At 42.0% G+C, this 23,918-nt stretch overlaps 2 protein-coding genes across 3 annotated transcripts in view; both read right to left on the reverse strand.

The window, feature by feature from the left end:
• Positions 1–6,325, reverse strand: part of skor2 (SKI family transcriptional corepressor 2) — a 92,474-nt gene extending 86,149 nt beyond the window's left edge. For both annotated transcript variants that reach the window (XM_047329656.1, XM_047329653.1), the window contains exon 1: positions 6,106–6,325. The gene's annotated coding sequence lies outside the window, so the exon portion shown is untranslated. The remainder of the gene's footprint in view (positions 1–6,105) is intronic.
• Positions 6,326–6,930: 605 nt separating this feature from the next.
• smad2 (SMAD family member 2) lies at positions 6,931–23,910 on the reverse strand. The gene is made up of 11 exons (XM_035607730.2): positions 23,722–23,910; positions 20,397–20,929; positions 15,789–15,878; positions 15,062–15,255; positions 14,474–14,608; positions 14,198–14,272; positions 13,958–14,011; positions 13,568–13,780; positions 13,133–13,270; positions 12,158–12,302; positions 6,931–11,256 (listed from the first exon to the last, which is right to left on the reverse strand). Exons 2-11 carry the CDS (start codon positions 20,642–20,644, stop codon positions 11,133–11,135), a joined length of 1,416 nt encoding a protein of 471 aa, XP_035463623.2. The 5' UTR covers positions 20,645–20,929; positions 23,722–23,910; the 3' UTR covers positions 6,931–11,132.
• Positions 23,911–23,918: the final 8 nt, after the last annotated feature.

A 23,918-nucleotide genomic window follows, 5' to 3' on the forward strand; every position in this document is an offset into this window, starting at 1 on the left:
CACACACACACACACACACACACACACACACACACACACACACAAAAGGATAATTATTACCTTCATATGCAAACGCCTGGCAGCCTGACGTTTTTTTTTTAAGTGTGTACTTTTCTTATTTAATTAATTAAAACAATTGTCAATGAACTTTAAATTAGTCGAACATACAATAATCATTTCCACCATGTGTGTGAGTGTGGGTACGAGTGTGCGCTGGTTCTGTGAGTGCGTGTACGTGTTAATAATTAGCAGGCAGTAAAGCGGCTATGTTAATTGCATTTAGGATCCTGCCTGGGGAGAGAGAGAGAAAAAAAGAGAGAGAGAGACAGCGAGAGAGGATGAACAGAGCAAGAAAGAGAGAATAAGGGAGAGAGAAGTAAAGAAAGTGCTAGAGAGAGAGATTCTCTCATCTCTTTTTCCTGAAATAGAGAATTCCCATGTATTCTGAGATATAAAATGGAGCGTGGAGCCCTTAGGAGCAGACACACACACACACACACACACACACACACACACACACACACACACACACACACACACACACACACACACACACACACACACACACACACACACACACACACACACACACACACACACACACACACACACACACACACACACACACACACACACACACACACACACAGCCCCTGGGAGGATGGAGCTAACCTTAATTAGCCTAACACAGTGGTGAAATTGATTGAAATGCAGAACATCAATTATTAAGCCTAACTGTTTTCATAACCCCACACACACCCCGCCATGTAGCACATGTAGAGGGAGGGGAGGGGTACCAGGGAGGTGGAGGTGTGGGTGTGTGTGGGTGTGTGTGTGTGTGTGTGTGGTGATAGGAAAGGACAGGTGTGAATATGCGTTTGTGTGAATGTGTGTGCGACTGTACTAAGAGTAACAAGATGAAGCATGATGTATAGATAGAAGGTGGGGGCTCAAGTAGTAGAGCGGATTGTCCACTACCAAAGAGGTTGGTGGTTCGATTCCCTGGTAACTCTTCTGTGAATGACGTGGGACAGAAAAGCGCTGTATACAGATCAGGGGTTGACCGATATTACTTTTTCCGCCAATGGAAAAATTGGTAAAAAAAATTACGTTTGTGGAACAAGAACATGTTGAAAAAGAAACTACTGCACTTTGACGAGAAAGAGCTGACGGTGCAGTCAAGATGCGATTTGACAGGGATCATGATGACAAAAGTCCAGTTAGTGTAAGATGGTTCTGCGCTGGCTAAAAATGCATCATCAGCTTCACTGACTCCCACAATCTTGATTTGACTTAAGAGTTTAATATAAAAAATCTGTGTATTATTAAAACAATGCAAGAGGGAGTGCTACCGTGCCATTTTGCTAATCTACGACCTTCAGCTAATCTTTTTCACAACAGACATTTAGACATTTAATTGCAAGAACAGCACAGGTGTAAATAATTACATTAAAGATGGCGGCAGTCCATTGAGGTGGCTCTACAGCTGAGCTTGCTGGTTCCCCGGCAACAAGAGGAGAAGAACCATCGTCAATGGTGTTAGTTACGACTGTGCTTTTTCCTGCTATGACCACAGGAAAATGTCCGCCATGATAGAAGTCTTTCAGTAAAACTGACATTAGATTGGAAAAACTATCGCATGAAAAGCAAAACATTATAATTTCGGTGTTTTAAAATGAAAACGTGTTCGAGTGGATGTACAGGAGCCTTAATGTGGCTCAATCTCCCTAACGACCCCTGCTTTCTATCCAGTGACCTTTTGAACTCCACCCGGGTGCAGGTCACAAGAAGGTGGCGGTGAGGTCATTTCAACCACAAACACACACACACTTCCTGCTCGTTCAACTTAATGGCTGTGGTTGGTTGAATCGTTTTTTTGGGGTAAAATGCAGAACTCACACGTGACCAATAAAAAACGTGTTTGCACTCCCCTCCCTCAATTGATTCGTGGTAAACTCCTCTCAAAATAAATGAGTTGGGCTTCTTTCAGGAGGTCAACAGTTTGGACATTAGCGAGACGGCTCTGAGGATTGCTGGTTAATCAGAAGCTCGACTGTTTCGGATTCTTCCATTTGTTGGAAGTGTGGAGCAGCTGAACGGTACTAGAGTGGATTAGTCGTGGGTTTAACTTAACGGCTTTAACAGTGACACCACCAGGCCTAAGCCGTTGAGCAGCAGTCCTTTAACATTTCATGACGAGTCTCCTTTGCACGATTCACAAGCAGGGACAAACGGTTCCATTCACGAGTCCCAGTAAACTGTGACAGAGTTGACACTTAGCCAGCATGCACAATACCAGGACCCCTTGATATTATGCAGCTAAATCAACCACCATCACCTGTTTACACCTGTGGCGCTTTTCCTATTGTTTATCATGCAAAAGAAGCATTTGAAATAACTGCGTCCACACAGCCATGATGATAAGAACTCTGCAATAAGTGAAGAGCGCAGAGCCTTTAATTAAGAGAGTAATGGGAAGCTTTTCTCTGCGGTGCCACATAAAACAAAGCTGGTGAGATGGATGTTTCATTCACATTAAATCTCTCTTTTGTACAGCTCCAACAACAACAACAGCATGTCCCTTCTCCCCGACTCAATGACTCCCTGACCTCCAGTCTATCTCTGCGTCGCCACGACCCACTGACTGAGTGGAAAACTCATTCAGGCCTAATTACATGGGGCCGGGCTTCTGCAGCTCTGCCTTACTTTCTTTCACCGAAGAGGCACTTTCTTTCTTTCACCCCCTTCTCCTTTCTCCTCCGCTCCCTCACTGTCCTTTTCTCTTCGCTCTCCCGTTTCTTCCCTCCTTGTGCTCCAGTTACCAGATCAAGGTAGCCCCGCACTACCGGCCAGCCAGAAAGAAAAACACACACACACACACACACACACACACACACACACACACACACACACACACACACACACACACACACACACACACACACACACACACACACACACACACACACACACACACACACACACACACACACACACACACACACACACACACACACACACACACACACACACACACACACACACACACACACGACATCCAACACTCGGCCGTGGCCAAGAGGCCAAAGGAACACACAGGTACAAAAGCTTTGAGATGGCGCATTGTTATTTCCTCAGGGTCAGCCATAGGTTAGAGACCAGTCTTAATTAGTTGACATAACTTATACATGATTACCCTTCTTCAGGTCCTATGGCTCCCAAACACACACACACACACACACACACACACACACACACACACACACACACACACACACACACACACACACACACACACACACACACACACACACACACACACACACACACACACACACACACACACACACACACACACACACACACACACAAAAGTGCCTTTTCTTAAACCTAAAGCCAAGACAAAAAACAACCCACTTAACCCTGCAGCAGCAGCAGTAGCAGCATGTCTAAGGTTTAGAATAAAGGGGGTCAGGTAGGTGAAATGTAAGGAACCCTCGGGGGAACCTTACCCCAGGACGTCAGACAGCACCAAAAACAGCGTCAGAAACAAAAGTCATATTAATGATAGATGACAGTCGGGGTCAGCGCTCGGGTCGTATGTCAGGACCTACGTTGCACACTAGCAATGGAAAATGGCAGACGGGAGAGTTAAATGTGTTTTTAAGACTACTCCCCTGTGTGTGTGTTTGTTTGTGTGTGAGTGACAGGTTTGATTTCTACCTTATAGAAAGAGCAATAATGATGGATAGCGATAGATGACATAACGACAACACAGTACAAAGACAGGCAACGGATTTAAATCCCATAATTACACTCTGATGATCTACTCTAATTGCAATAAAGTATTGATAGACGTATTCCCCTCCTCTCTTCAGGAGCCGGTGCCTATACCCGGCAAAGAGATTTGATCCCGCCATCACTCTCTTGGACCAGACAACCTCATGTTCATATGAAATCCATAACACGCTGTAGCCTAACAGGCTCAATGTTGCAATATGTATGCTGCTGACTGTAATTTACCAAGCTGAATTACTCCCATAGTTATTGGAAAGCATTTTGCATTTGCAGCCATCGCACGAGACGGAATGGTTACAGCAAGTCCGATCGATATGCCGCCCATAAAGCAGACGCCAGGGTCGCAGGAATTAACATGCTTGTGTCTATAAACCGCCCGGAGACATAAACCTCGACTGAAATCCCGCTCTGCAACCGCACACAGGGCATTAAAAAAATGACTGCCACCATTATCAGTCTATCTTACACTTCCAGAAAGTTTAGATACACTCAGGATATGGTATTAATTTGTTTGGGAAATGCTTACTGCTCTGCACTGTAATAGGGCTCAGGGGGAAAGGATGACTTCCAAGGCCAAACCATAAGGAAGCAGGGCGAAGCCTCGACGACAACAACAACTTAATGACGCTCTGGTAATGGAGCACAAGGCGAAACACTTAGAAAGAGTACTCACTCTGGCTGGCAAAAGAACACACACTTTGCACACAAATAGCAATGTGTGCAGATGCAAACGCGAAAGACCCAGTAGGTACCAAGGACTTTTACTACAACAAATACAATTTTGAAGGCAGGAGGACGTCAGGGGCGGCAGATGGAAATAGGCATTTTTTACAAAATGTGGTACGTTCACATCAAAATGATAAAGAGATATAGAGAATGAAGAGCAATACACACACACACACTCTCAAAGTTCGAAGTACACCAAACCTTTTAACTGCAAACGTTCTTAATGTGTTTTAATGTCCGAGATGTTTAATCGTGAGGCCGTCGACTTGCTGAGAAGCACCGCTGCACTGTGCACGAGGCGGGAGGGGTTAAAGGTCTTCACTCGCTGACAGTAAACAAATAATATAAATAATTCAGAGGGAGAAATATGTCTTTTTAACTTATTTGTTATTCATCAATTACCGTTTCAGGGTTGTGATCGGATGTCAGTCAGTGCGCGTTCACACACATTAGTCTGTGCAAATGTAGAAGTAGGAACTGAAACAGTTTCAATTTTTTTTTTAAACAAAGTGGATTGTGTTTATCAGACTCCTCTTATTCATCTGAATCTTTTTAGATTCAGGATGTGACAAACAAAACCATAACATTTTTTTCAACCAGATATGTCCCAATTTGTCAATGTCTCATGGGGCAACTGGAAATATATCTTCACAAAAATATGCCACATCCACAAAAAAGATGGATATGATAAATTAAATGTATTAGAACTGCATAACGGTTAATGTCAAATAACACAAACAATCAATGGAAATAGGATACAAACCCCTTAAAATATCTTGCGCAATTTCAGGATTTAAAAGTATGATTTCAACACATCTGACAAATATAATGTAGAATAAATGTTATAATAAGTGATTAAATTAATAAAAATCCAAAGTTTGTTTGTAACTGCCTGTTAGAAAACAATTTCTAAATCAACACAGTCACAGATTAATGACTAGAAACTAAGGTTTCAACTTGAAGACTGCAGAGGCCTTATACATTAATGTGCTTCTACCGCCCTCCGCAGGCCATTAAGACGTATTACATTTGACACCACAAATACCAAGTGAACTCACACACTGCCACGAATTGATTATCCTGTTGTTACGTGGATGTAAACATCGTATTCAACTCCACAATGGCATAAAATAGGATATATGTTTACTGTCATTGTTTAAAAACAAAGACACACAGTTAAGCAGCTCCCAGGGATTGACAGTACAAAGGGCAGAATATAAAACAGCAGAATATAAAATAGTAAAATATAAAAATCAAGAGAACAATCAAAACCCTTGTAATGATTCTTGACATGTGCCTCTTTTCAGTGAATGCAACATTTACATATAGAGCATGGCAAAGACACTCAAGGAGGCTGTTTATAAGACTTTGAGTAAAGTTGACTTTCGCTTTAGGAGCTGTACAAAGAAACTTTAACGAAGTGTCTTATCTCATGTGGCATTAACACTAGTAAATGAGAGGCATAAATTGAGATTATTAATGTCAGTCAGCTCTGGGAATTATCATATTAAGAGCAAAGTGTCATTTCCTGCTGTATTCATGTGAGTATTAGGTCTCTATAGCATTTGTTTCGGGTCTTACCTCCATATCAGCTGATGTGGCCACTCGCTACTTGCTGTATATTGTCCGTGAGGTTTTGCTGGGGAACTCACTCACTCCAGAGAGGAAACAAACTTTAGGTTTAATACTTGGAACAAATAGTTCTTTCAAAAAAAACCCGAGGAGAACAGTCGTAGTTCAAGTTAGAACCGTCAGCTATAGATTTAATCCAAAAGTTCCTTTCAAAATGCCCGCGAAAAGCACTTCCGTGTTGCTCTCTACCACACCTGCTTCCGGCTGCCTTAATTGACAAGCCCCGCCCACTACGCAGCGCGCAGGTAGGCCGAGCAAAAAAAAAAAAAAACTACTAACAGTAACGGTGATAGACACTTCTTAATTTGTATATAGTTAAATAATGACTTTTTAGTTTCTATGGGGATGATTTCAAACTTCAGAGATTAAAAAAAAAATGTAATTAATAATAATAATGATAATGATAATAATAATAAAAATAAATTTCATTTATAGAGGTCCGTTCTGTATTTCCATACGTTTTCCATGTAATAAAAAGAGGATAGCAGATTAATGTATCAGATGGAGGCCAGCCATTAATTTACACTAAATATCATTCGACATAATGTCATTCAACTGTCCCTCTCTCAGAAGGACAAATGTGATGTCTCTATTGTAAATACAGTCCATTCATATTTATATGTAAACATGTTGCTTATGATGGCTCAATAAAAGTAGTTAAGGTGCAGCTGTCTTTTCCCAAAACTTGCAAGCTGTGGGTTATTTGCCAATCTCTCCACATAATAACCGTAAAAGTGCTTTTCGGATGCAACGAAAACAAGACACCATTTCCAGTTGAATTAAAACAGCTTTATTAGTGTACACTGTAATAAGTTGAATGTATATGTAGAATAGTTGGAAAGCCTATGAAGATCATCATCAGTGTCTGAAGAAGACAGAAATCCTAAACAGCTCGTTTTCTAATGGAATATAATCTGTCGATAGCAAGAAGAAAAGAAAAAAAGAGCATGTATGGTCAAAATAAAAGTAAAACTATACAATAACACCACTATAGTGACATGTAGAAACTTCACTTTCTCCAAAAAAAAAGCCATCTTTTTTCCGGATATTCATCAGGAAGTGGCTTTATTTGGGGATACACAATTGTCATCACAATAAGAAAAGAAAAAAAATACATTATGTGATCTGTAAATAGGAATGTGGACCCTCAGAATGTGTAGATGTAGCCTACAAGAAACCTCATTCGGTCTCATTTCCCATCTCCAAAAACTGAATCTTGAGGAAGTGAGGAAAGGGTGGTTGGTTTTCTGGGGGGGGGGTGGGGTACAACTTTAGGTGGCACTCATTTTAAAGAAAGAAGAAGTAGATAAAAAAGGCTTTTGCTGGACCCTGGCAATGTTTTTTAAAAACAGTAGCAGAAATACGCTATGCATATTTCTTTATAATGGGGAAATGTTTCAGAGCGCAATTTGATGCAACTGCATAGAAAACACACGTGGGCTAAGCAAAGATACAACAACCTGAAGAGGAAACACTACATCTTCATTTTTGCATGTGTGTGATGCTGACCTAAAAAAAGTAAAATCAACTTTTTTGCCAAATAAATGAAAAAAAAATAAAAATAAGACAGGACAGACAAGTGGAAAGACAGAGTCACATACAGAGAGACAAAGACAAACACTACAGCATTTGGCTGGTTTTGTTTGGTTACAAGTGACAATGGAATGGTTTTCCAAAAAATAAAAAGTATAGTTCATAATTTGCTTGGGTCGAACCACAAAGAGCTTGTCCTGCGAGACCAATCATTCGCTTTTGAGATTTTCTTTCACTTTGGTCAGAGCACATTGCCCTCTAGGAGAGGACGCCATTTCTCAGAGTGTGTACGGAACGCGAAATTTGTTTTCTAACGTTTCTGCAGGATCGACACTATGTATGATTACACATCAGGATTTTTGGACTTCTCGTCACAGCCTTTGATTGTTAAATTAAACCTAATTTGGTGTTTTACAGCATTTTTTAAAAGTTAAGATTGTAAACCTGAGTGTGTTTACATGCACCAGCATCATCAAGTTAAGATCAGTTTTTTTGTTTTTTTTGCCAGTTAAGAGAAAGTCAAACAATATATCTGGAATGTGACAGTATGATCCAAGATGGCGGTGCAAGTGTAGTCCCATTTACAAATTAAAATCCAGTTGTTTATACACCTACAGTAAAGAGGCCTCAACTGGGACATACAGTAATGTCGTAAAATACCTGTGTGCATATAAACACGCTCAATCAATTTACAGTTTACAACCGTACTGAGAATCAAACACTGAATACTGAAATGTCCTAAGTTGCTAAGGTAAGACTGAATTCAATAAGTTTACCTCCCAAAGTCTGAGCTTTTAAAAAAAATTAATACCAACCGCTGAGATACTGAAAATTAATACTGTGCAGCCCAGCAGCTGAATGAAATCACTACTATCTCCCAAAGGTCAGAATTTCATTATCAAGAGCTTATGGAATATTTTAAAAATGAATGTTTTAAGGAAGAACAACAACAAAAGGACATTGGGAAGTTTAAATATTACCATGGTTACTGGAGCTATTGGGTTTTCATCAGCAGTTAGGTTTTAGAAACAGTGTACAGGACATACTGTAAATACGTGGGCTCAGTCTTTGGGGAAAACAACCATTATATTTTGGGATACACTCATAGAGCTGAAGATTTTTAGTAACAGTAAGGCAAAAAAAAAAACTTTTTCGACAGCGATAATCGCCAATAGGTTCCAAAAACTCTGCAAACTTTTACCGTTTTTTAGCAGTCGAATGTGGTTTTGATGTCATGACTCGACGTCTCCGTCACTGAGCGGCACAGAACGACTGTTTCCTCAGCGGTAAAACGTTAAGATCCTATGCTACATACTTCACATTCACTTCTTCTTCTTCATCATCATCATCATCATCCAGCTGTGGTCGTTTCAAACAAGAGGGCGTACTTTAAAAAATATCTGATTTCTAATAAAAAGGAAGAAAGCTTTGAAAGATTTTAAATATATTTATATATATAAAAAAATACATGGAAATACAAAAATGTAGCTAAAAGAATGTGTAAAGAAAAATAATAACTGTGTAGCAAACTAGCTTGTCAAATACTTAAAGCTTAAATACTTTGAGTTTGAAAAGATTTGGACTCGAAAATACCCATTTATGGGTATTAGCTGGCTTTTAGATTAGGGCGAGGACTCTCATTTAAATCTAATATATGCTCCGGACATGTACAATAAGCCAATTCAGACAATATAAGGACAAAAATCTTAATAGCGAATATCCTAAATTTATGAAAGATTTTCTGGTAATTTTCTTAACTTTCAAATGGGATTTGCAACATTCCTATCTGTACATTTCAAAGCATATCTTGCTGTATTTTTTTTTTTTTACATAAAAGGCATCTTTATTTATGGGTGCATGATTAGGGGCAGTGCAAGTACAGTATAGGGGCTTTTTTCTTTTTTTAAAAGTCAAAAAACAATGCAGGACTTTTCCTATTAATAAAATGTCAATAAGGGCGAAACGTGTGCATCAGTCTTGCACATTTTCTAAATCTGTGAAACTTTTAACGTTTCTCTTTTTTGTCTGTTACACAGCAGGGTTGGGGGGGGGCGACACTGAAGCTTAGACTCTTGGGTTTGCGCGCGAGTCCTGATCCTGCACAAGGCTGACGTAGGACTCCCCTTCATATACAAGATGACACAATTGTAAAAATGGAAGCGAATGTAAGAGAGAGAGACAGCAAGAGCATGCAGGAGGGGGAAACAAGAGATAGTGCATCGTGTTGGGCCCGAACTACTCGAGGGAACTGTGGAGTATTTCTGCATTTATTCATTATAACTAACTAAACGTTCAAAAGATTGAAGCTGCATGAAGCAGCTCCGCAAGAGCTGACGTGTCACATGCTCCTGCTCGGAGGATTTCCTTAGCTTACTCGTTCCAGTTATCTGCGCTGGTTAGCAACTGACCACACTTGGAAAATAAAAAAAACTCCTCACAGAAGAATAAAAGGTATTTTTTTTCTTCAACTCTAATCCACACACAAACCTTTGCCCCACTGTGAGGCCAACTGACGTCGAGCACAAAGAGGAAATCATTTCTTGTTGTGTCAAAAAACAATTGTGTTGTAATAGGTGAAATGACATGTGAACTTCAAAAGTGTGTAAATGTGTGTGTGTGTGCGCATGTGAACATGTATTGACAGGGTGTGTAATATTAATTAGAACCTTTTCTCTCCAACGGTCATGTTGTCAGGGTCTGTGGTCGCGACAACGCAGGGACTGATCGGGAGAGAGAAGCAAAGAGGAGCAGACATAAAAACGGAAGTTTGGTCTCTAAAACCAAGAGATGCTGAAGAGAAATTCATGTCCAGGCTTGAAAGTTGACTTTGGTTGAAGATGAGCCTGGAGCGGCAGTACTACTGCGAGTCAACCCTTTGTGTAAAACGGAAATATCGAGGCTGAGTCAAAGCTTGTGCTGTGGTAGGTCGGTAGTGAAGAGGCAAGGTGGGAAAGTGGTCCGACAGCAGACTGTCCCTGTTACTAAAAGGTCACATGTTCGATCCCAGAAAAACAGCAATGGTCATGCCTTTACTGAGGACGCTAAAGCCCCGGTCCTGCTGTGCGTTTCTGGGTTGCAGCCTTGTTCAAATACCCCCCCCCAAAAAAACATGAATGCAGTCTGGTCCGTTGAGACCTCACTCACCATTTGTCATTTCTAATATTGCAGGGTGATCTCGATCATTATTAGGTCCGTGATTACTGGAATGTCAGCCTGGTGTTGATCCAGCAGAGCCAAAAGGTAATCAGATCCAGTGTTGACATCACTGTTAACATTCCCCTATTGTCCATAAGTCCGCGTCGTTCTCTCCTCCAGGTCCATCGAGTTAACCTTTTTTTTTTTTTTTGTTTAAGACCGCACGGTTGTTTTCTTCAGGGACGCACTGTTCAAACGTTGTGAAAATGTCAGTTTGACGTTTGCGTCCGCACCAGCAGGACCCCCGTTTATGACATACTGGAGCAGCGCACTGAGGGAGATCCCATCTGGGTCAGCACCTTGTCCAACCACTGGAGGGGGCCGTTGAGGTGCAGCTCGATCCAACAGGGGGTGCTGGTTACTGTCTGACGCCTGTGGGGAATAAAACAGCGTAAGACAAACCTCCCAGTAGTTCTGCCTTGTCCAGCTGTGGTTAAAAGCTAAAAGCTAAGTCTTAGTCTGAGTCTTTCTTTAAAGCGATTAACAGCAGATAAATAAAATGTAAATTGGAGCATGCTTTTTCCAGGTCTGACCAGATGAACAAACACAGCTGACTACACTGTGCAGGAGAGACACCGACTGTTAAACTACACAGCAGCTTAGCCCCGGTCCCTGGCCAGTGAGGACAAGCCTAAACACAACACAACCACGAGCCAGGAGCAGAACAGATGTCTGCTGGTTAGACGGCTGGACGGTTACAGAGACGGAGGTACAGACAAATTCTGTATTCTGTGACATTTACAAAAGGAGGATCATAATAGAATTTCTGATTGGATCCTGTCAAAGGGTTCAGCTCTATTTGGATCTCGACTCACTTTTAGAGATTTGTGAGCGATTTAAGCGTAAGCAGCGGTTGCTTTTTTTCCTCAGCGATGTCACTATTATATTTGCCTGTGAGTCAGTGTTCAGGGTAGATGATAACAGTTGTCTCTGTGCACAAAGCCGCATTTAGAGCCTCCGAGTTTTGCCGTGATCTGGCCACAGAGACATAAGCACAGTCAGTCCAGACTTAATTATTATTATGACAATTTTAATAGTTGCCTTTTGCTGCCATTTATAGCAAATCTGCTCCATGCAGTGAGTTTTTCATGAGCATGTTGTAGTAAATAACAGACTTAAATAAGATTTGAATCCCGTAACACAAAAGCTAGAACTTAAAGGGAAAAAAAACAGTAACATATTAGCTTTTTAGCCATTTCTCTTGGACTGGACACGGGGCATTCACCAAGGACGACAGAAAATGAGAAGCTGATGTGCTCGGAGTGCAACACACCTGTACTCTGCTCCCCAGCCCTTGACGAAGCTCATCCTGATCGTGCACATCCTGGTCAGCTGGTAGACTGCCTCGAATCCCTGATTGACTGACTGGGCCAGCAGCGCAGCAAACTCTTGGTTGTTGAAAATCTTCAGATTACAGCCTGAGAAAGAAAAGAAATATAAAGAAAAGAAATTTAACCTTAAGGCCAGAATCTCTAATTAACTAATTGATGAGTCGAAACAAACAATTGTGACAAACGTGAAGGGATTGTTTGTGAATGTTCATGAGATGGTTCGTTCACAAGGCCAAAAGCGTGTTTTGTGAGGTCACAGTAACCTTGATTTTTGACAGTGTTCCCAATTAATTACTTAGACTGTGGCAGCCTGCCACTGCTTCATAATGAACACAATATCTAACAGCGCATTACTCTGTTGCTCCACCGTGTAGTCTTTGTAACACACTGACAACCGATCGGTCGGACTCTGTCAGTCCAAAAAAGTCTGACCACTGAACGTCTACGAGCTCCTCGCGTTTTCTTTCATTACAATTCTGCGCCTCGGTAATGATTCCGTTCACAGTGCCCGTTTCGCCAGAGATGAACTGTTCAAAGTTACACGGGTACAGATGAGTCAGTGTAGGTGTGGGTGGGTGAGAAATCTGAGAAAAGGCTGTCACGCTGTGGACGGCATTAGTGCTCAGTCAGGACTGTTTACATCATAGACATAAGCCAATATGTACAAGGAGTTATGGGATTTTGATGGTGGTGTGGACTCAAATTCCTCAATGGGATCCGAGCTGTCTGGTAAACTTTTTGACGATAAGTGTCTACAGCTTATTAGTAAACCAGACAGAAGGCTCTCTGTCAGATGTAAGGGCGTCCTGTCTGGCTCAAGACAAAAAGTAAGACTATGTGTGTGTGTGTGTGTGTGTGTGTGTGTGTGTGTGTGTGTGTGCGTGTGTGTGTGTGTGTGTGCGTGTGTGTGTGTGAACCTGGTGGTATCTTGCAGACTGTGGCAGGATGCCAGCCGTATCGCTGGTTGCAGTTGGGACTCTGGACAAAGATGGCACTGTCGCTGAGGCACTCGGCGAACACTTCCCCTCCGATGTAGTACAACCTCACACCGCGACCTGCAGGTTGTGACACAGGAAGGAAATGGGATTATGAAAAGGGACCGAAAGAAAAGCAGGAAGAAATAAATCCTTACCAGTGGGTAACGGTACGGTCTGAACATATATGAATGAAAATGATATATCACTTCTCCAACACTATGTCTGTAATAAAGTAAACTATAACATTTATAATAGGCTAAATCTAAAAGCATAATCAATGTAAAGAAGCTGAGAAAAACCAACAAGTGCACTGTAAAAATACTTTTCAACCTTTTGCAATTATTAACTTCACATTCATGTGTGTGATGTTTGTACCTATATGTCTCCTCGTCATTTCAACGGTGGCGTTCCTGTTAACGTTGCTGAGGAGCCCGAGACAGAAGCGTTCCGAGTTGGAGGGGTCGGTGAAGCCGTCGACCGTAAGGGAAGGCTGCGAGGCGTGGAACGTCTCTCCCACCCGCTGGTTGAGCTCATAGTACGCTATAGAGCACCAGAACGCTGGTTCACTGTAGGTGACTGGCTGAAGGTCTGACCAGAAAAAAGAAAAGAAAAAACACGGAGGAAACATTTTACAACATTACAAATCAAACAATTTAAAACATCTTTAAACTTTCAAGAGCCACAGTGGAGTCCAAAGAGACCACTTTCCCATTCTCAGACTTTTGGACTCTTGGAATTAGGTTAAAGAAAAGTTAGCGGTCTTACCCAGGCCATGACTGACAGGTGACAGGGTGCTTGGTGACATTTCTGCTGGTGAGCCTGAGAGAGAAAAAAAAGAAAAATTGTTTTTAATTTGTCTGATACTATTCACCGCTACAGCGACGCAAGAAAAAATAATCCACAAGTATGGCATTTAGTACGAGTTAAGGAATGTCGCACTGATGTACTGACCCTTACAGCGTTTCTCTTTTTTCCCCCCAACCACAACGTGAGACTCGAACTAACCTGATTCCATACTTTGATTCATCTGCTGGTCGCTGGTCTCTCCATCTTCACTGATGTAGCCAGGCGGAGGAGTCTCTGTACACACAAACATGAAACAAGACTTCCTTTTACACGACACACTGTTATGAGAAGTCTTCTTGTAAGTTAATAATAGATGTGTTGCTTGTAGACATGTACAATATGTAAAACAACCTTCTATGACAAATTAATCTTGCTGGCAGATAGTGTAATAAGAGAATGAAAAGAATAGTTCTGCTTCCTGCCCTGCATACACACCTGGTATATAGTTATTCGGAGGGTCTATGCCAGCAGGGAAGTTGGTATTTTCAGGGATGGAGTTTGTAAAATCGTCAAGAGGTGGAAGCTCTGTCAGGATCTCTGTGTGGCGTGGCACCAACACCGGAGGGAGCACTAGAGAGAAAAGGAGTGTCATTGACAAAGTTATACATAACAAAATTGAATAGTTAAATTGGCTTTTTCCCCAAAAATAATTGTGTGCAACAATGTTTTGCTTCTTATACAAATATGAAAGAAATGAGTCCCTACAGATCAAATTGAATGAAACTGATAATCATCATCCCAACAATTTCAGTTGACGTGACCGATATCACCTTGGAGGGCACCTTGACAATCACAGATAGTAGTAAATCCTTTCACAAACAAACAAACACACACACACACACACACACACACACACACACACACACACACACACACACACACACACACACACACACACACACACACACACACACACACACACACACACACACACACACACACACACACACACACACACACACACACACACACACACACACACACACACACACACACACACACAAAATTCTCAGAGATCGTTACCTGGTGTCTCCACTCTCTGGTAGTGATAGGGATTAACACACACTTCATCCTTCTTCAGGTTGAAGGCGAACTGGCAGGTGTCGATGGCCCTCAGCTCGTGGTGGCTGTGGAGGTCGGGCCATCTCCAGAGGCGGCAGTACATGACGTGGGGCAGGCCCTTACGGTGGGACACCTGGAGACGCCCGTCCAGAGACCTTAGAGGGTTGGGGGGGTGCGTTAGTGTAGTAGGTCGGTGGGCAATAACCAAATAAATAAAACAGGAGTGAACTAGTCCAGACACTCGCCGGACGTTAATGCTTAATGTCGTCAGCAGCCACTGCACAGTGAGAATGATTTCTAAAATTACTACTTCGAAGAAGAGCAAAAGAAACACACATTTTATCTTTTCTGTTCTATTGTAAATCTGGAATATAATTGACGAGCCATGTTTCACAGAAAACTAAATATTTATTACTTACCTTTATTATTAAAAGAAAAAAGCAAATCACAGACAGTGACCATAACTAAGGTGTGCATAATGAAACAGATTGTCATTTTTGAAACTAACTCACTGGACACACACACATTTTACAAATATCTTCTTATTGTCTGTGTCATATTATTATTGTTTTTATATGATTGTAGCCCCCTGTGTTACCGTTTTCACTGTGTGACTTTTGCAGCCATAACAATGTGTTTAACAATTGTTCACTCGTGATTTTGTGTGCGTGCGAGTGTATTCATTCACCTGCTGTGGTCAGGGTATCCATACATGCCTGCAGAGTCCCACTGCTCTATCGTGTGGCCTGAGCCTAGACCCCACAGATCTGAGCAATTGCTTGAGACACAAACACACACGCAAACACACACACAAGAGACATGCATACACATGTACACACAAACAAACAAACAAACAAACAAACACAGGACAGGTGCGAAAAAAGGATACAAAATAAAAAACAAACAGATGATAAACATGAGATGTTTCATTCCAAAGTAGTAGGATGAGATCACTAATACATTACACTTATTGGTCTCTTATTGACATGGAGGAAGACAAAACAAGATATTCTCTCTCCCTCTCTCTTCAATAAGAGACGATGACTGGATGGCAGGTGATCAAATGACAAATCCAAATGTGACAGGGATGTGGGGCAATCAGGTGATGCAGGGGGACAGACGGGATTTCATTATGGTGGCCTGTTAAAACTTTTAGACGAAAGGAGATACCAGGATGAAATAATCTTTGATTTTTCCCTTTTTTTGTTTTGGGGGTTTTTAGTGAGCTCCTGCAAAGCCTGACCGCAGATATTATCTGAAGTACACATACATATGATTCACATTTCTGCATATCGTTTTTCTAAACCATGAGGAGGTGTGATCATGTGAGTCAGACGGAAAATATATGCATCTAAACAACAATGGTTATGTGTGAATGAGGAAATAAAAGAAATTCAAAAGAAGACACAAAATGTGTCAAGACGTCACGACAGATACAAAAACAAGTATGCGTATACGAATGCCACGAATGTGTGTATGATAAATACTAATGCACATCCCAACTGCTGCTAACTTGTTTGTTTTTTTGGCGTCTACTAGAGAAAAGGAGAGGAGAGGAGGAGATTCTGCTGCGTGATCAGAACAAAGTAACAGCCAGACCCGTCTGTACAAGAGCCGCTATCTGACCACTTATCAGCCGTCTCAGAGAGTTCTACAAAAAAAAAAGCTTCGAGTACACTCCCTCCAGACACAAACCAAATGTCTTGCCTTCTTCCTTACTTACTTTAAACAGGTCACCGGTACAATCACAACAGCTCGAGTGACATGTAAGTCACTCTGGATGAAAAGCTAAAAAAAAAGAAGAAAGAAGCTAGAATTGTAAATGAAATGTGTTTAGTTATCAGCTAATTGTTTTGTAAAACATTGTGAGGATATTTTCCCTCCAGGGCCAATGTGTACAGTTTTTAAAACCTTTATCTGAGGGTTCCCACGCCTGCTATCTCCAGACACAGATGAGTTGCTGCACTCTCACTCTTTCGCATTTCCTGCCCTCCACCCAAACTGAAATCTATAAAGCTCCTACACCTGCTATCTCCCAACAATCCTCCCGACGAATTAAAAAGAAAAACTAGAAGTGCAAGAGTGACTTATCTCGAGATTTGTATCAACCTCACTTCTCCGTGTTCAAAAGGGAAGTGAGTGGCTCATCAGAACGCCTGTAATGTGATCCACCACAAACTGCTGAGTAACTTGCAAATAATACAACCAGACCTGCAACTCTTCCTCCCAGGACTGAGGACAGCAGCAGTATTCAAGCAACTACAACTAACTGAGGATCACCATCATCACCTTATCAGTACCACTTCAGAAGCTATCTGCTCTGCATTCCTCAGAGCGAAGAAACATACAGAGAGGCCTGCGTCTCTTTCATCTCGGATGGTTCTGCCTCTGCACTTTTTATCCTTTTTACTTTTCCCACCGCTTATTACGTTTACAATACCTCGTCTCTCTCTCCTCATTTAAACTCTTAAGTTCCTTCCGAAACCCGACCAATACCGGTTGACTGATAATATATGAGCCTTTCACGCAGTAACGGTTTGCTTATATGCAACGGTACAAAAACTTTTATTTTACACAATAAACAATGCAGAAAAATTGTTTCTTTTATGAAATCAAGTTCTATATATTTGGTTTGATTTGTTTTTCAATTATTATAATTAACTTTGTTTAAACTGTAAAATATTAGGCCTCAATTGCATTTCTTTTTCTGAAGTTTTTGATTGAAAAATTCTTTTTTTTTAATATCTTATTTGACCGATATAATGGTACCCAAAAAAGTTTTTACTCCCTTATATCGGCGACCAAAGATCAAATATCGGTCCGGCTCTACTTCCTACTATTATCTCATCAATCTGAGAAGTTTCAGATAAACTTTCAGCATTCAGATGAGGCTCAAGATGTGACCTCAGACGGTATAATACATACAGAGTGATGACCTGCTGAGATTCTTTGGGCAAGAGAAGATTAAACCCTTCCATGCCATAGAAAAGTAAACACCTGCAGTGCATTAACACCTCCTTTACTAAACCTGCATCTGCCACGTTTATTTTTCCTCTCGCTCCTCCAGCTTCTCACCGTGTCACAATTTAAGCGTGCAATGCTTCACATGCGGCTACAATATTGGACTGTTATCTAGCTAGATGCACACAGCATTTACTCCAACTGTAATAAAATGGGGAAAAATAGCATTTCTCTGAGGGTGAATTGATAATTTAGAATTATAGGTAACTGAGACACAGAAAGAAAAAAATTAATCAGAGAAAGGGTCTATTGCGTAGAAAATTTGAGAAGGGACGCCTCATAAAATGTTCACAGAGCAGCCCAGTCATCTCCCCCTTCCCTTGCTGATCTGCGGTGGATTGATTGACGTTAATCCCTTGCCTTTCATTGGGGTGTTCCCTTGGCGTCGCCACTTTTGTCGTGGTTACGGTTTCAGCTGGTCTGGTGACTTGGCTCATGTAACTTATCGTGCAACACACACAGAGGAGTAAATCCATACTGAAAGACACACGAGCCATTCAGGCAACGCACGTCTGCGCAGCATTAGCGGGTTTGTGTGCACAAAAGGTTTTTCCAGAGAAAAACTAAATATATATGCTCAGGGGTCTATTTTGAAGTTTGTAAATGTTTACCAGTGGAAAAAAAGAGAAGCTCTGATGCAATTAGAGGTCAAGATGTTGCATCTTAAGATAGTATGTACAGATATACATATGTATGGATGATGGTCGGGGTTTTTCCCCCCCAATAAATCTATATTTGCTCCTTGTTGAAAACCTTTGCAAATACAGATATGATAAGAAGGCACTTGTTGCACCAGTGAAGAGTGCTTCATTACATGGAGCGGCCAGTGATGAGTACCACTTCAAACACTTAGTCACACGTGCTGTTGTCAGGAATTAGACATTCGTGTTAAGCAAATGTGTGACATCAGTAAAGATTTTGCATTTTCCTTGAAACGGCAAAAGAGCAGCAGAATTATATTTTCTGACACTTGCTGCATCCATACACTTTAAACTATCTCAATGCCTCCACCGTTGAGAGTCTGTTATAAGCCATTGAAAGAGTTTATTTAATATATTTTTGTCTAATGTAATTGATCTAATTGTCACTGTTGTTGTTAAGCCTGATTTTTCTCCGACCAAAACCCCAAATCTGCACCCGATCGCTACGTGTGAACTCCCAATGCCGCGATCTAAGTGACTCGCCGGTGCGTCTTCAACGTCTGACAGATATCTTGTTTGACTCGCAGGCTAAATACTTGGACAAGTCGGCGAGCCCAAATCCTGCAGTGTGAACAACACGACGACTGAAAGCCTCGCGGTTACAAGACGTCCAGTCGTGTAGTATGAACGGGTGAGCGATGCCGAAACAAAAAATCGTGTAGTGTGTCCGAGCCATAATCAGAATAGAGCGAATATCAACAGAGCTGCACACGGTGTAATTGCACACATCACACATGCAGGTAGTCGATACACGAGACACGTTTGGTTGTCTTGATCACGTGTTGGACATCTGCTTCCTCCAATCAGGTTTCACTTCTGCTGCCTTGGCAACCTATGGCGCGGCAGAATGGGGAAGTGGGACCCATTGTTGCCCAACAGAATTTTATTTTTATTTTTTTTAATCGAGCCTGTGGGCGCCTGTCGGCCTCCCGCTCACTTTCATGTGTGTTGACACCTCGGTGTGCGATTCTTTAATGGCGTTGTGGGTACAGTGCAAACAGGCTGCAGATGTGTGAGCACAGTTTAGAGTGCACTGAACCTGCGATTTCGATTCACAGAATAGTTTTGATCGTCAAACAAGTTTGATAATCAACTGTTTAAAACATCTGTCAAACTAAAATGTTTTCTGAAGTTTCTCAAATGTGAGACTTTGCTGCTTTTGTCTGTTTTGGATCATTTCACGACAGTAAATCACTTCTCCAGCGCTCTGAACACAGAATTTGCCAGTAGCAGAACAGCGTAACTGCTGTTTTGGGAAAAGAGTATTACAGTTTTATCTGAATGAAATTACGTTAAAGACGTGGTATCGGGCCCGTACATAGATCTGCTTACTTGCCGATAGCCAGTCCATTTCTTTAGCAGTATCAGAAGCTTTTCCGATCCTGGTATGGAATCGGAACATCTCCAGTTTTTAGGTGTAGGACAGTACATCTGTTTGTCTTTCCTGAATATGATAAGAAACTATCTTGACACACACGGTTGTTACTATTCCCCCGTGACAGTGGCCATGTTGTGTGTTTATATACGCGTCTATGCAAAGAACAGAGGGGTGAGTGCATGTGTCCTCGTCTCACCTGGGTATAGTAACACACTTAGTGTTGCTGTTCTGCGTGCTGATGGCCTTCTCCAGCTCATCCAGCTGCCCCGTCTTCTTCAGCTTCTTCACCAGGCTCTTCACAGCCTTTTCGCACCACTTCTCCTCCTGTCCTCCTCCGTTCTGCTCCCCTATTCCTCCTCCTGCTCCCCCGCTACCCGTCGGAGTCTTCTTCCATCCCAGGAGGCGTTTCACTACCGGGGGAGTGAAGGGAAGGATGGAGGACATGGTGGCCGATGTATGTGTGCGTGTGTGTGTGCGCGCGTATGTGTGGAACTAAAGTGTCTTTTTGATGCCTCTCTTAATCAGAAGTGAAGAGGAAGGGGGAGGGGGGGGGAGAACGGTGATACAGATGCTGGGTTGTTGACTGAATTCCAATTGAAGAAAAATGTATGTATGGATTTTTGAATACGGTTCAATCAGATCTAAGGCGTAGATCCCAGAGGAGTCATTGGAAATATCAGATGGAGAGCACAACACATAGAGAGCGGGGTGTAGCACATCCAACGAAACCTAAGAAACAGAAAAAAACAGAGCACACATCAACACTTGTGAGCATTAGACAAAGAGGATGATGCAAAGTCTGATAAGAGGAAAACAAAAAAAACAGGGTATATCAATCGTTTCTGTAATGATGAGACCAATTGTGCCCATGCAATCCAGATTTATGAAATGACCATGTGCCGAGAGCCATGACTATAATATGTATCATAGCTCCCCTGCTGCTACTACCTCTCCCACCTGACCATACTGTACGTCAGCCCGGCTGGCAGCTGTAGCACTGCGCACCCTGTGCACAGATATAAGGAGTTAACTCATTGTGTTATATTTTCAGTGTTTGTTGGGACAACATCTGATGAATACACTATACATATACTGCTGCTGCTGTTGTGCTTCTCAGTCTGTTATCTTGAAAAACCACAAGAAAGAAATTCCTCTTAAGCAAAAAAGACCTTGAATTTTTGGGGGACTGCATGATGCATCAGTCACCTCACTGACAGACCAGTGATAAATTAATAAAAGTTCCAGTTTTTAAGCAGATTTATTCTTTGATAACAAAAAAAGCTGTTTACTGTTGACACATATCATCAACCAGCATTTCAACATATACACCAGACTCTTGGGTCACAGTTCAGGGGTCAGTTTAAAAACGATAAACTTTGACAAAGGCCTCGGACAAGATTAGAGGAAAGACTTCAGACGTTCAACTGTTGGACAAACCGGACTGGTTCTTGACTTTAACAATGACTGTGGTAAAAGATCAAGCACCTTTTTTTTACTCTGAGGAGTTTTTGTCCCAAGGTGACGAATCTATGTCAAAATCTATGCTAAACCTCGACTAATCCTATCGTAAACCTATCCTATTATTGAAACCACTATTCGCCCTCTCAAAGGAAAGCTGAGTGCTGTCAAACTGTGTTAAACCCCGGTCAGGAGGCTTAAAGCCCTTTAACAGATGAAACGTGCTGCCCCTGATCACACCAACTGCACATCGTTCAAGTGTCACAAGACCCTTCCCCTTCAGACTAGCTACCAATTTTGGCGGTTGAAGAATTCACCGTTTTTGAAATCATATTGGTGATAATGAAATGTGGAATTTAACAAGTTAGTCCTTGGGGTATGAGCTCTTTTTCCCTTGTGATGTATTATCAGTTCCAATTTTATTGCCCATGATCCATTTCCGGCCCGATGAAGAAACACACATGCTCAAGACGGAGCAAATTCAGAAAAGGACCCCGACTAATTGAGTTATTAAATCAATCTTCCTCCCCTGGACCTAGTCCCTCTATAAACACAAACATGTGTGCGTGCGTGCGTGTGTGTGTGTGTGTGTGTATCGTGTAGATGACTGCAGCAGATTATCGATCTCAGAGACTTTAAATAAATTAGAGACCGAACCACTCAGCGATGCAAGAATTTGCTCAGCTGACAGGGAAGGAAGGAAGGAAAGGGAAATAACTATATCCTCAGCATGTTCCCCTGAAAGTCCAAGCTCCTTCTTAGAATTAATTTCACAGGCTTAACCCGTGAACTGCTTAGTTGGGTGCAACTGTATGTACTGTTCATGAAAAAGACCTAACTGCCGTCACAGTCCCTGTGGGCACTTGACATTAGAGAAAAGGGGAGAAAAAAACACAAGCATGCCGCTGATAGCTTCAGGGAGAAAGACACGTGAGGAAAAGTGCAATATTGAACATAGTTCAATACCTTGATTGGGGGGAGAGGAGTCATTGGTTGTTCCCTTCTTTGCTCCAGTGCGATAACTGATATCGAGAACAGCCAAAGCTGATGGAGGGGGAAACGGGGACATCATCTCGCCTTGCGTGTGTGTGTGTTTGTGTGTGTGTGTGTGTCTATGTATGTATGTATGTATGTATGTATGTATGTATGTGTGTGTCCTTGTGTGTGTGTGAATGTGTGTGTGTGTGTATGTGTGTGTGTATGTATGTGTGTGTGTATGTATGTGTGTGTGTGTGTGTGTGTGTGTGTGTGTGTGTGTGTGTGTGTGTATGTGTGTGTGTGTGTGTGTGTGTGTATATATGTATGTATGTATGTATGTATATGTGTGTCCGTGTGTGTGTGTGTGTGTGTGTGTGTGTGCGCCCCTCTAAGAAGTGAACCGAAAGTCTCGGCGTGAGGAACAAAAAGCACAAAACGTGCTGATACGGCCACACAGCTCGTATCTGTCTGCGCGAAAAACTGCTGACCACGGCTATCAGGGGCCTTGTGGGCGACAACATAAGCGCCATTATTTAGTCTGAAACGTCGTGTCTGTCCTCTCTTCTTTCTTATTTTCCTGTGAGAAACTGTCTGTTTGGGTTTGTTTTCTTTCTCACCCCCGGAACCACACACACACACACACACACACACACACACGGCTTGAAGAATAGGCTAACGCTAACTAACGGCGAGTCGGACCGACAGCCGCCGGTGGATGTGGACTTTGACAAGAAGGGAAAAGGCGACTCGGTTCCACAGCTAGCGGTCATTGTTCGGTTGTGATATGTGGGGCACAGTGAAAACATTCAGGTTTCTTTTGTCTCGGAATGACTGGTTGCCCCCCCCCCCTTCTTTTTCTTCTTCTTCTTCTTCTTCCTCCTCTTCCTCCTCCTCCCGAAGCCCTCCAATAAAAAAAATTTTAAAAATCCGCTAGCAAGCTTGCTACTTTGTCTCACAGACAAATAAACTGGGTCTGTTGCATGTTTTGTTGTTTTTCCTCGCTTCTAAAAAAAAAAATTAAAAAAAAATTAAAAAAATCAAACGTCTTCAAACGCCGTTTGAAAAAACCACAACAACACACTCACCGGACGAGGGGAGGGAAGGACGCCGCGCGGCCGCTCGGGGATCCGTTAGACGAGCCCGCTCGTTCATCATAAACACATCCAGGCAGACTTTAAACTGTATTTTCCACATCCGAGGCGCCGGGGATGGTGGTGGTGGTGACGGCCCCTCATTCAAAGCGCAACCGAACATGGGGAGCGACAACATCAACGAGCAAGAG

Source organism: Scophthalmus maximus, chromosome 20 (assembly GCF_022379125.1).
Source record: "Scophthalmus maximus strain ysfricsl-2021 chromosome 20, ASM2237912v1, whole genome shotgun sequence".
NCBI lineage: Eukaryota > Metazoa > Chordata > Actinopteri > Pleuronectiformes > Scophthalmidae > Scophthalmus > Scophthalmus maximus.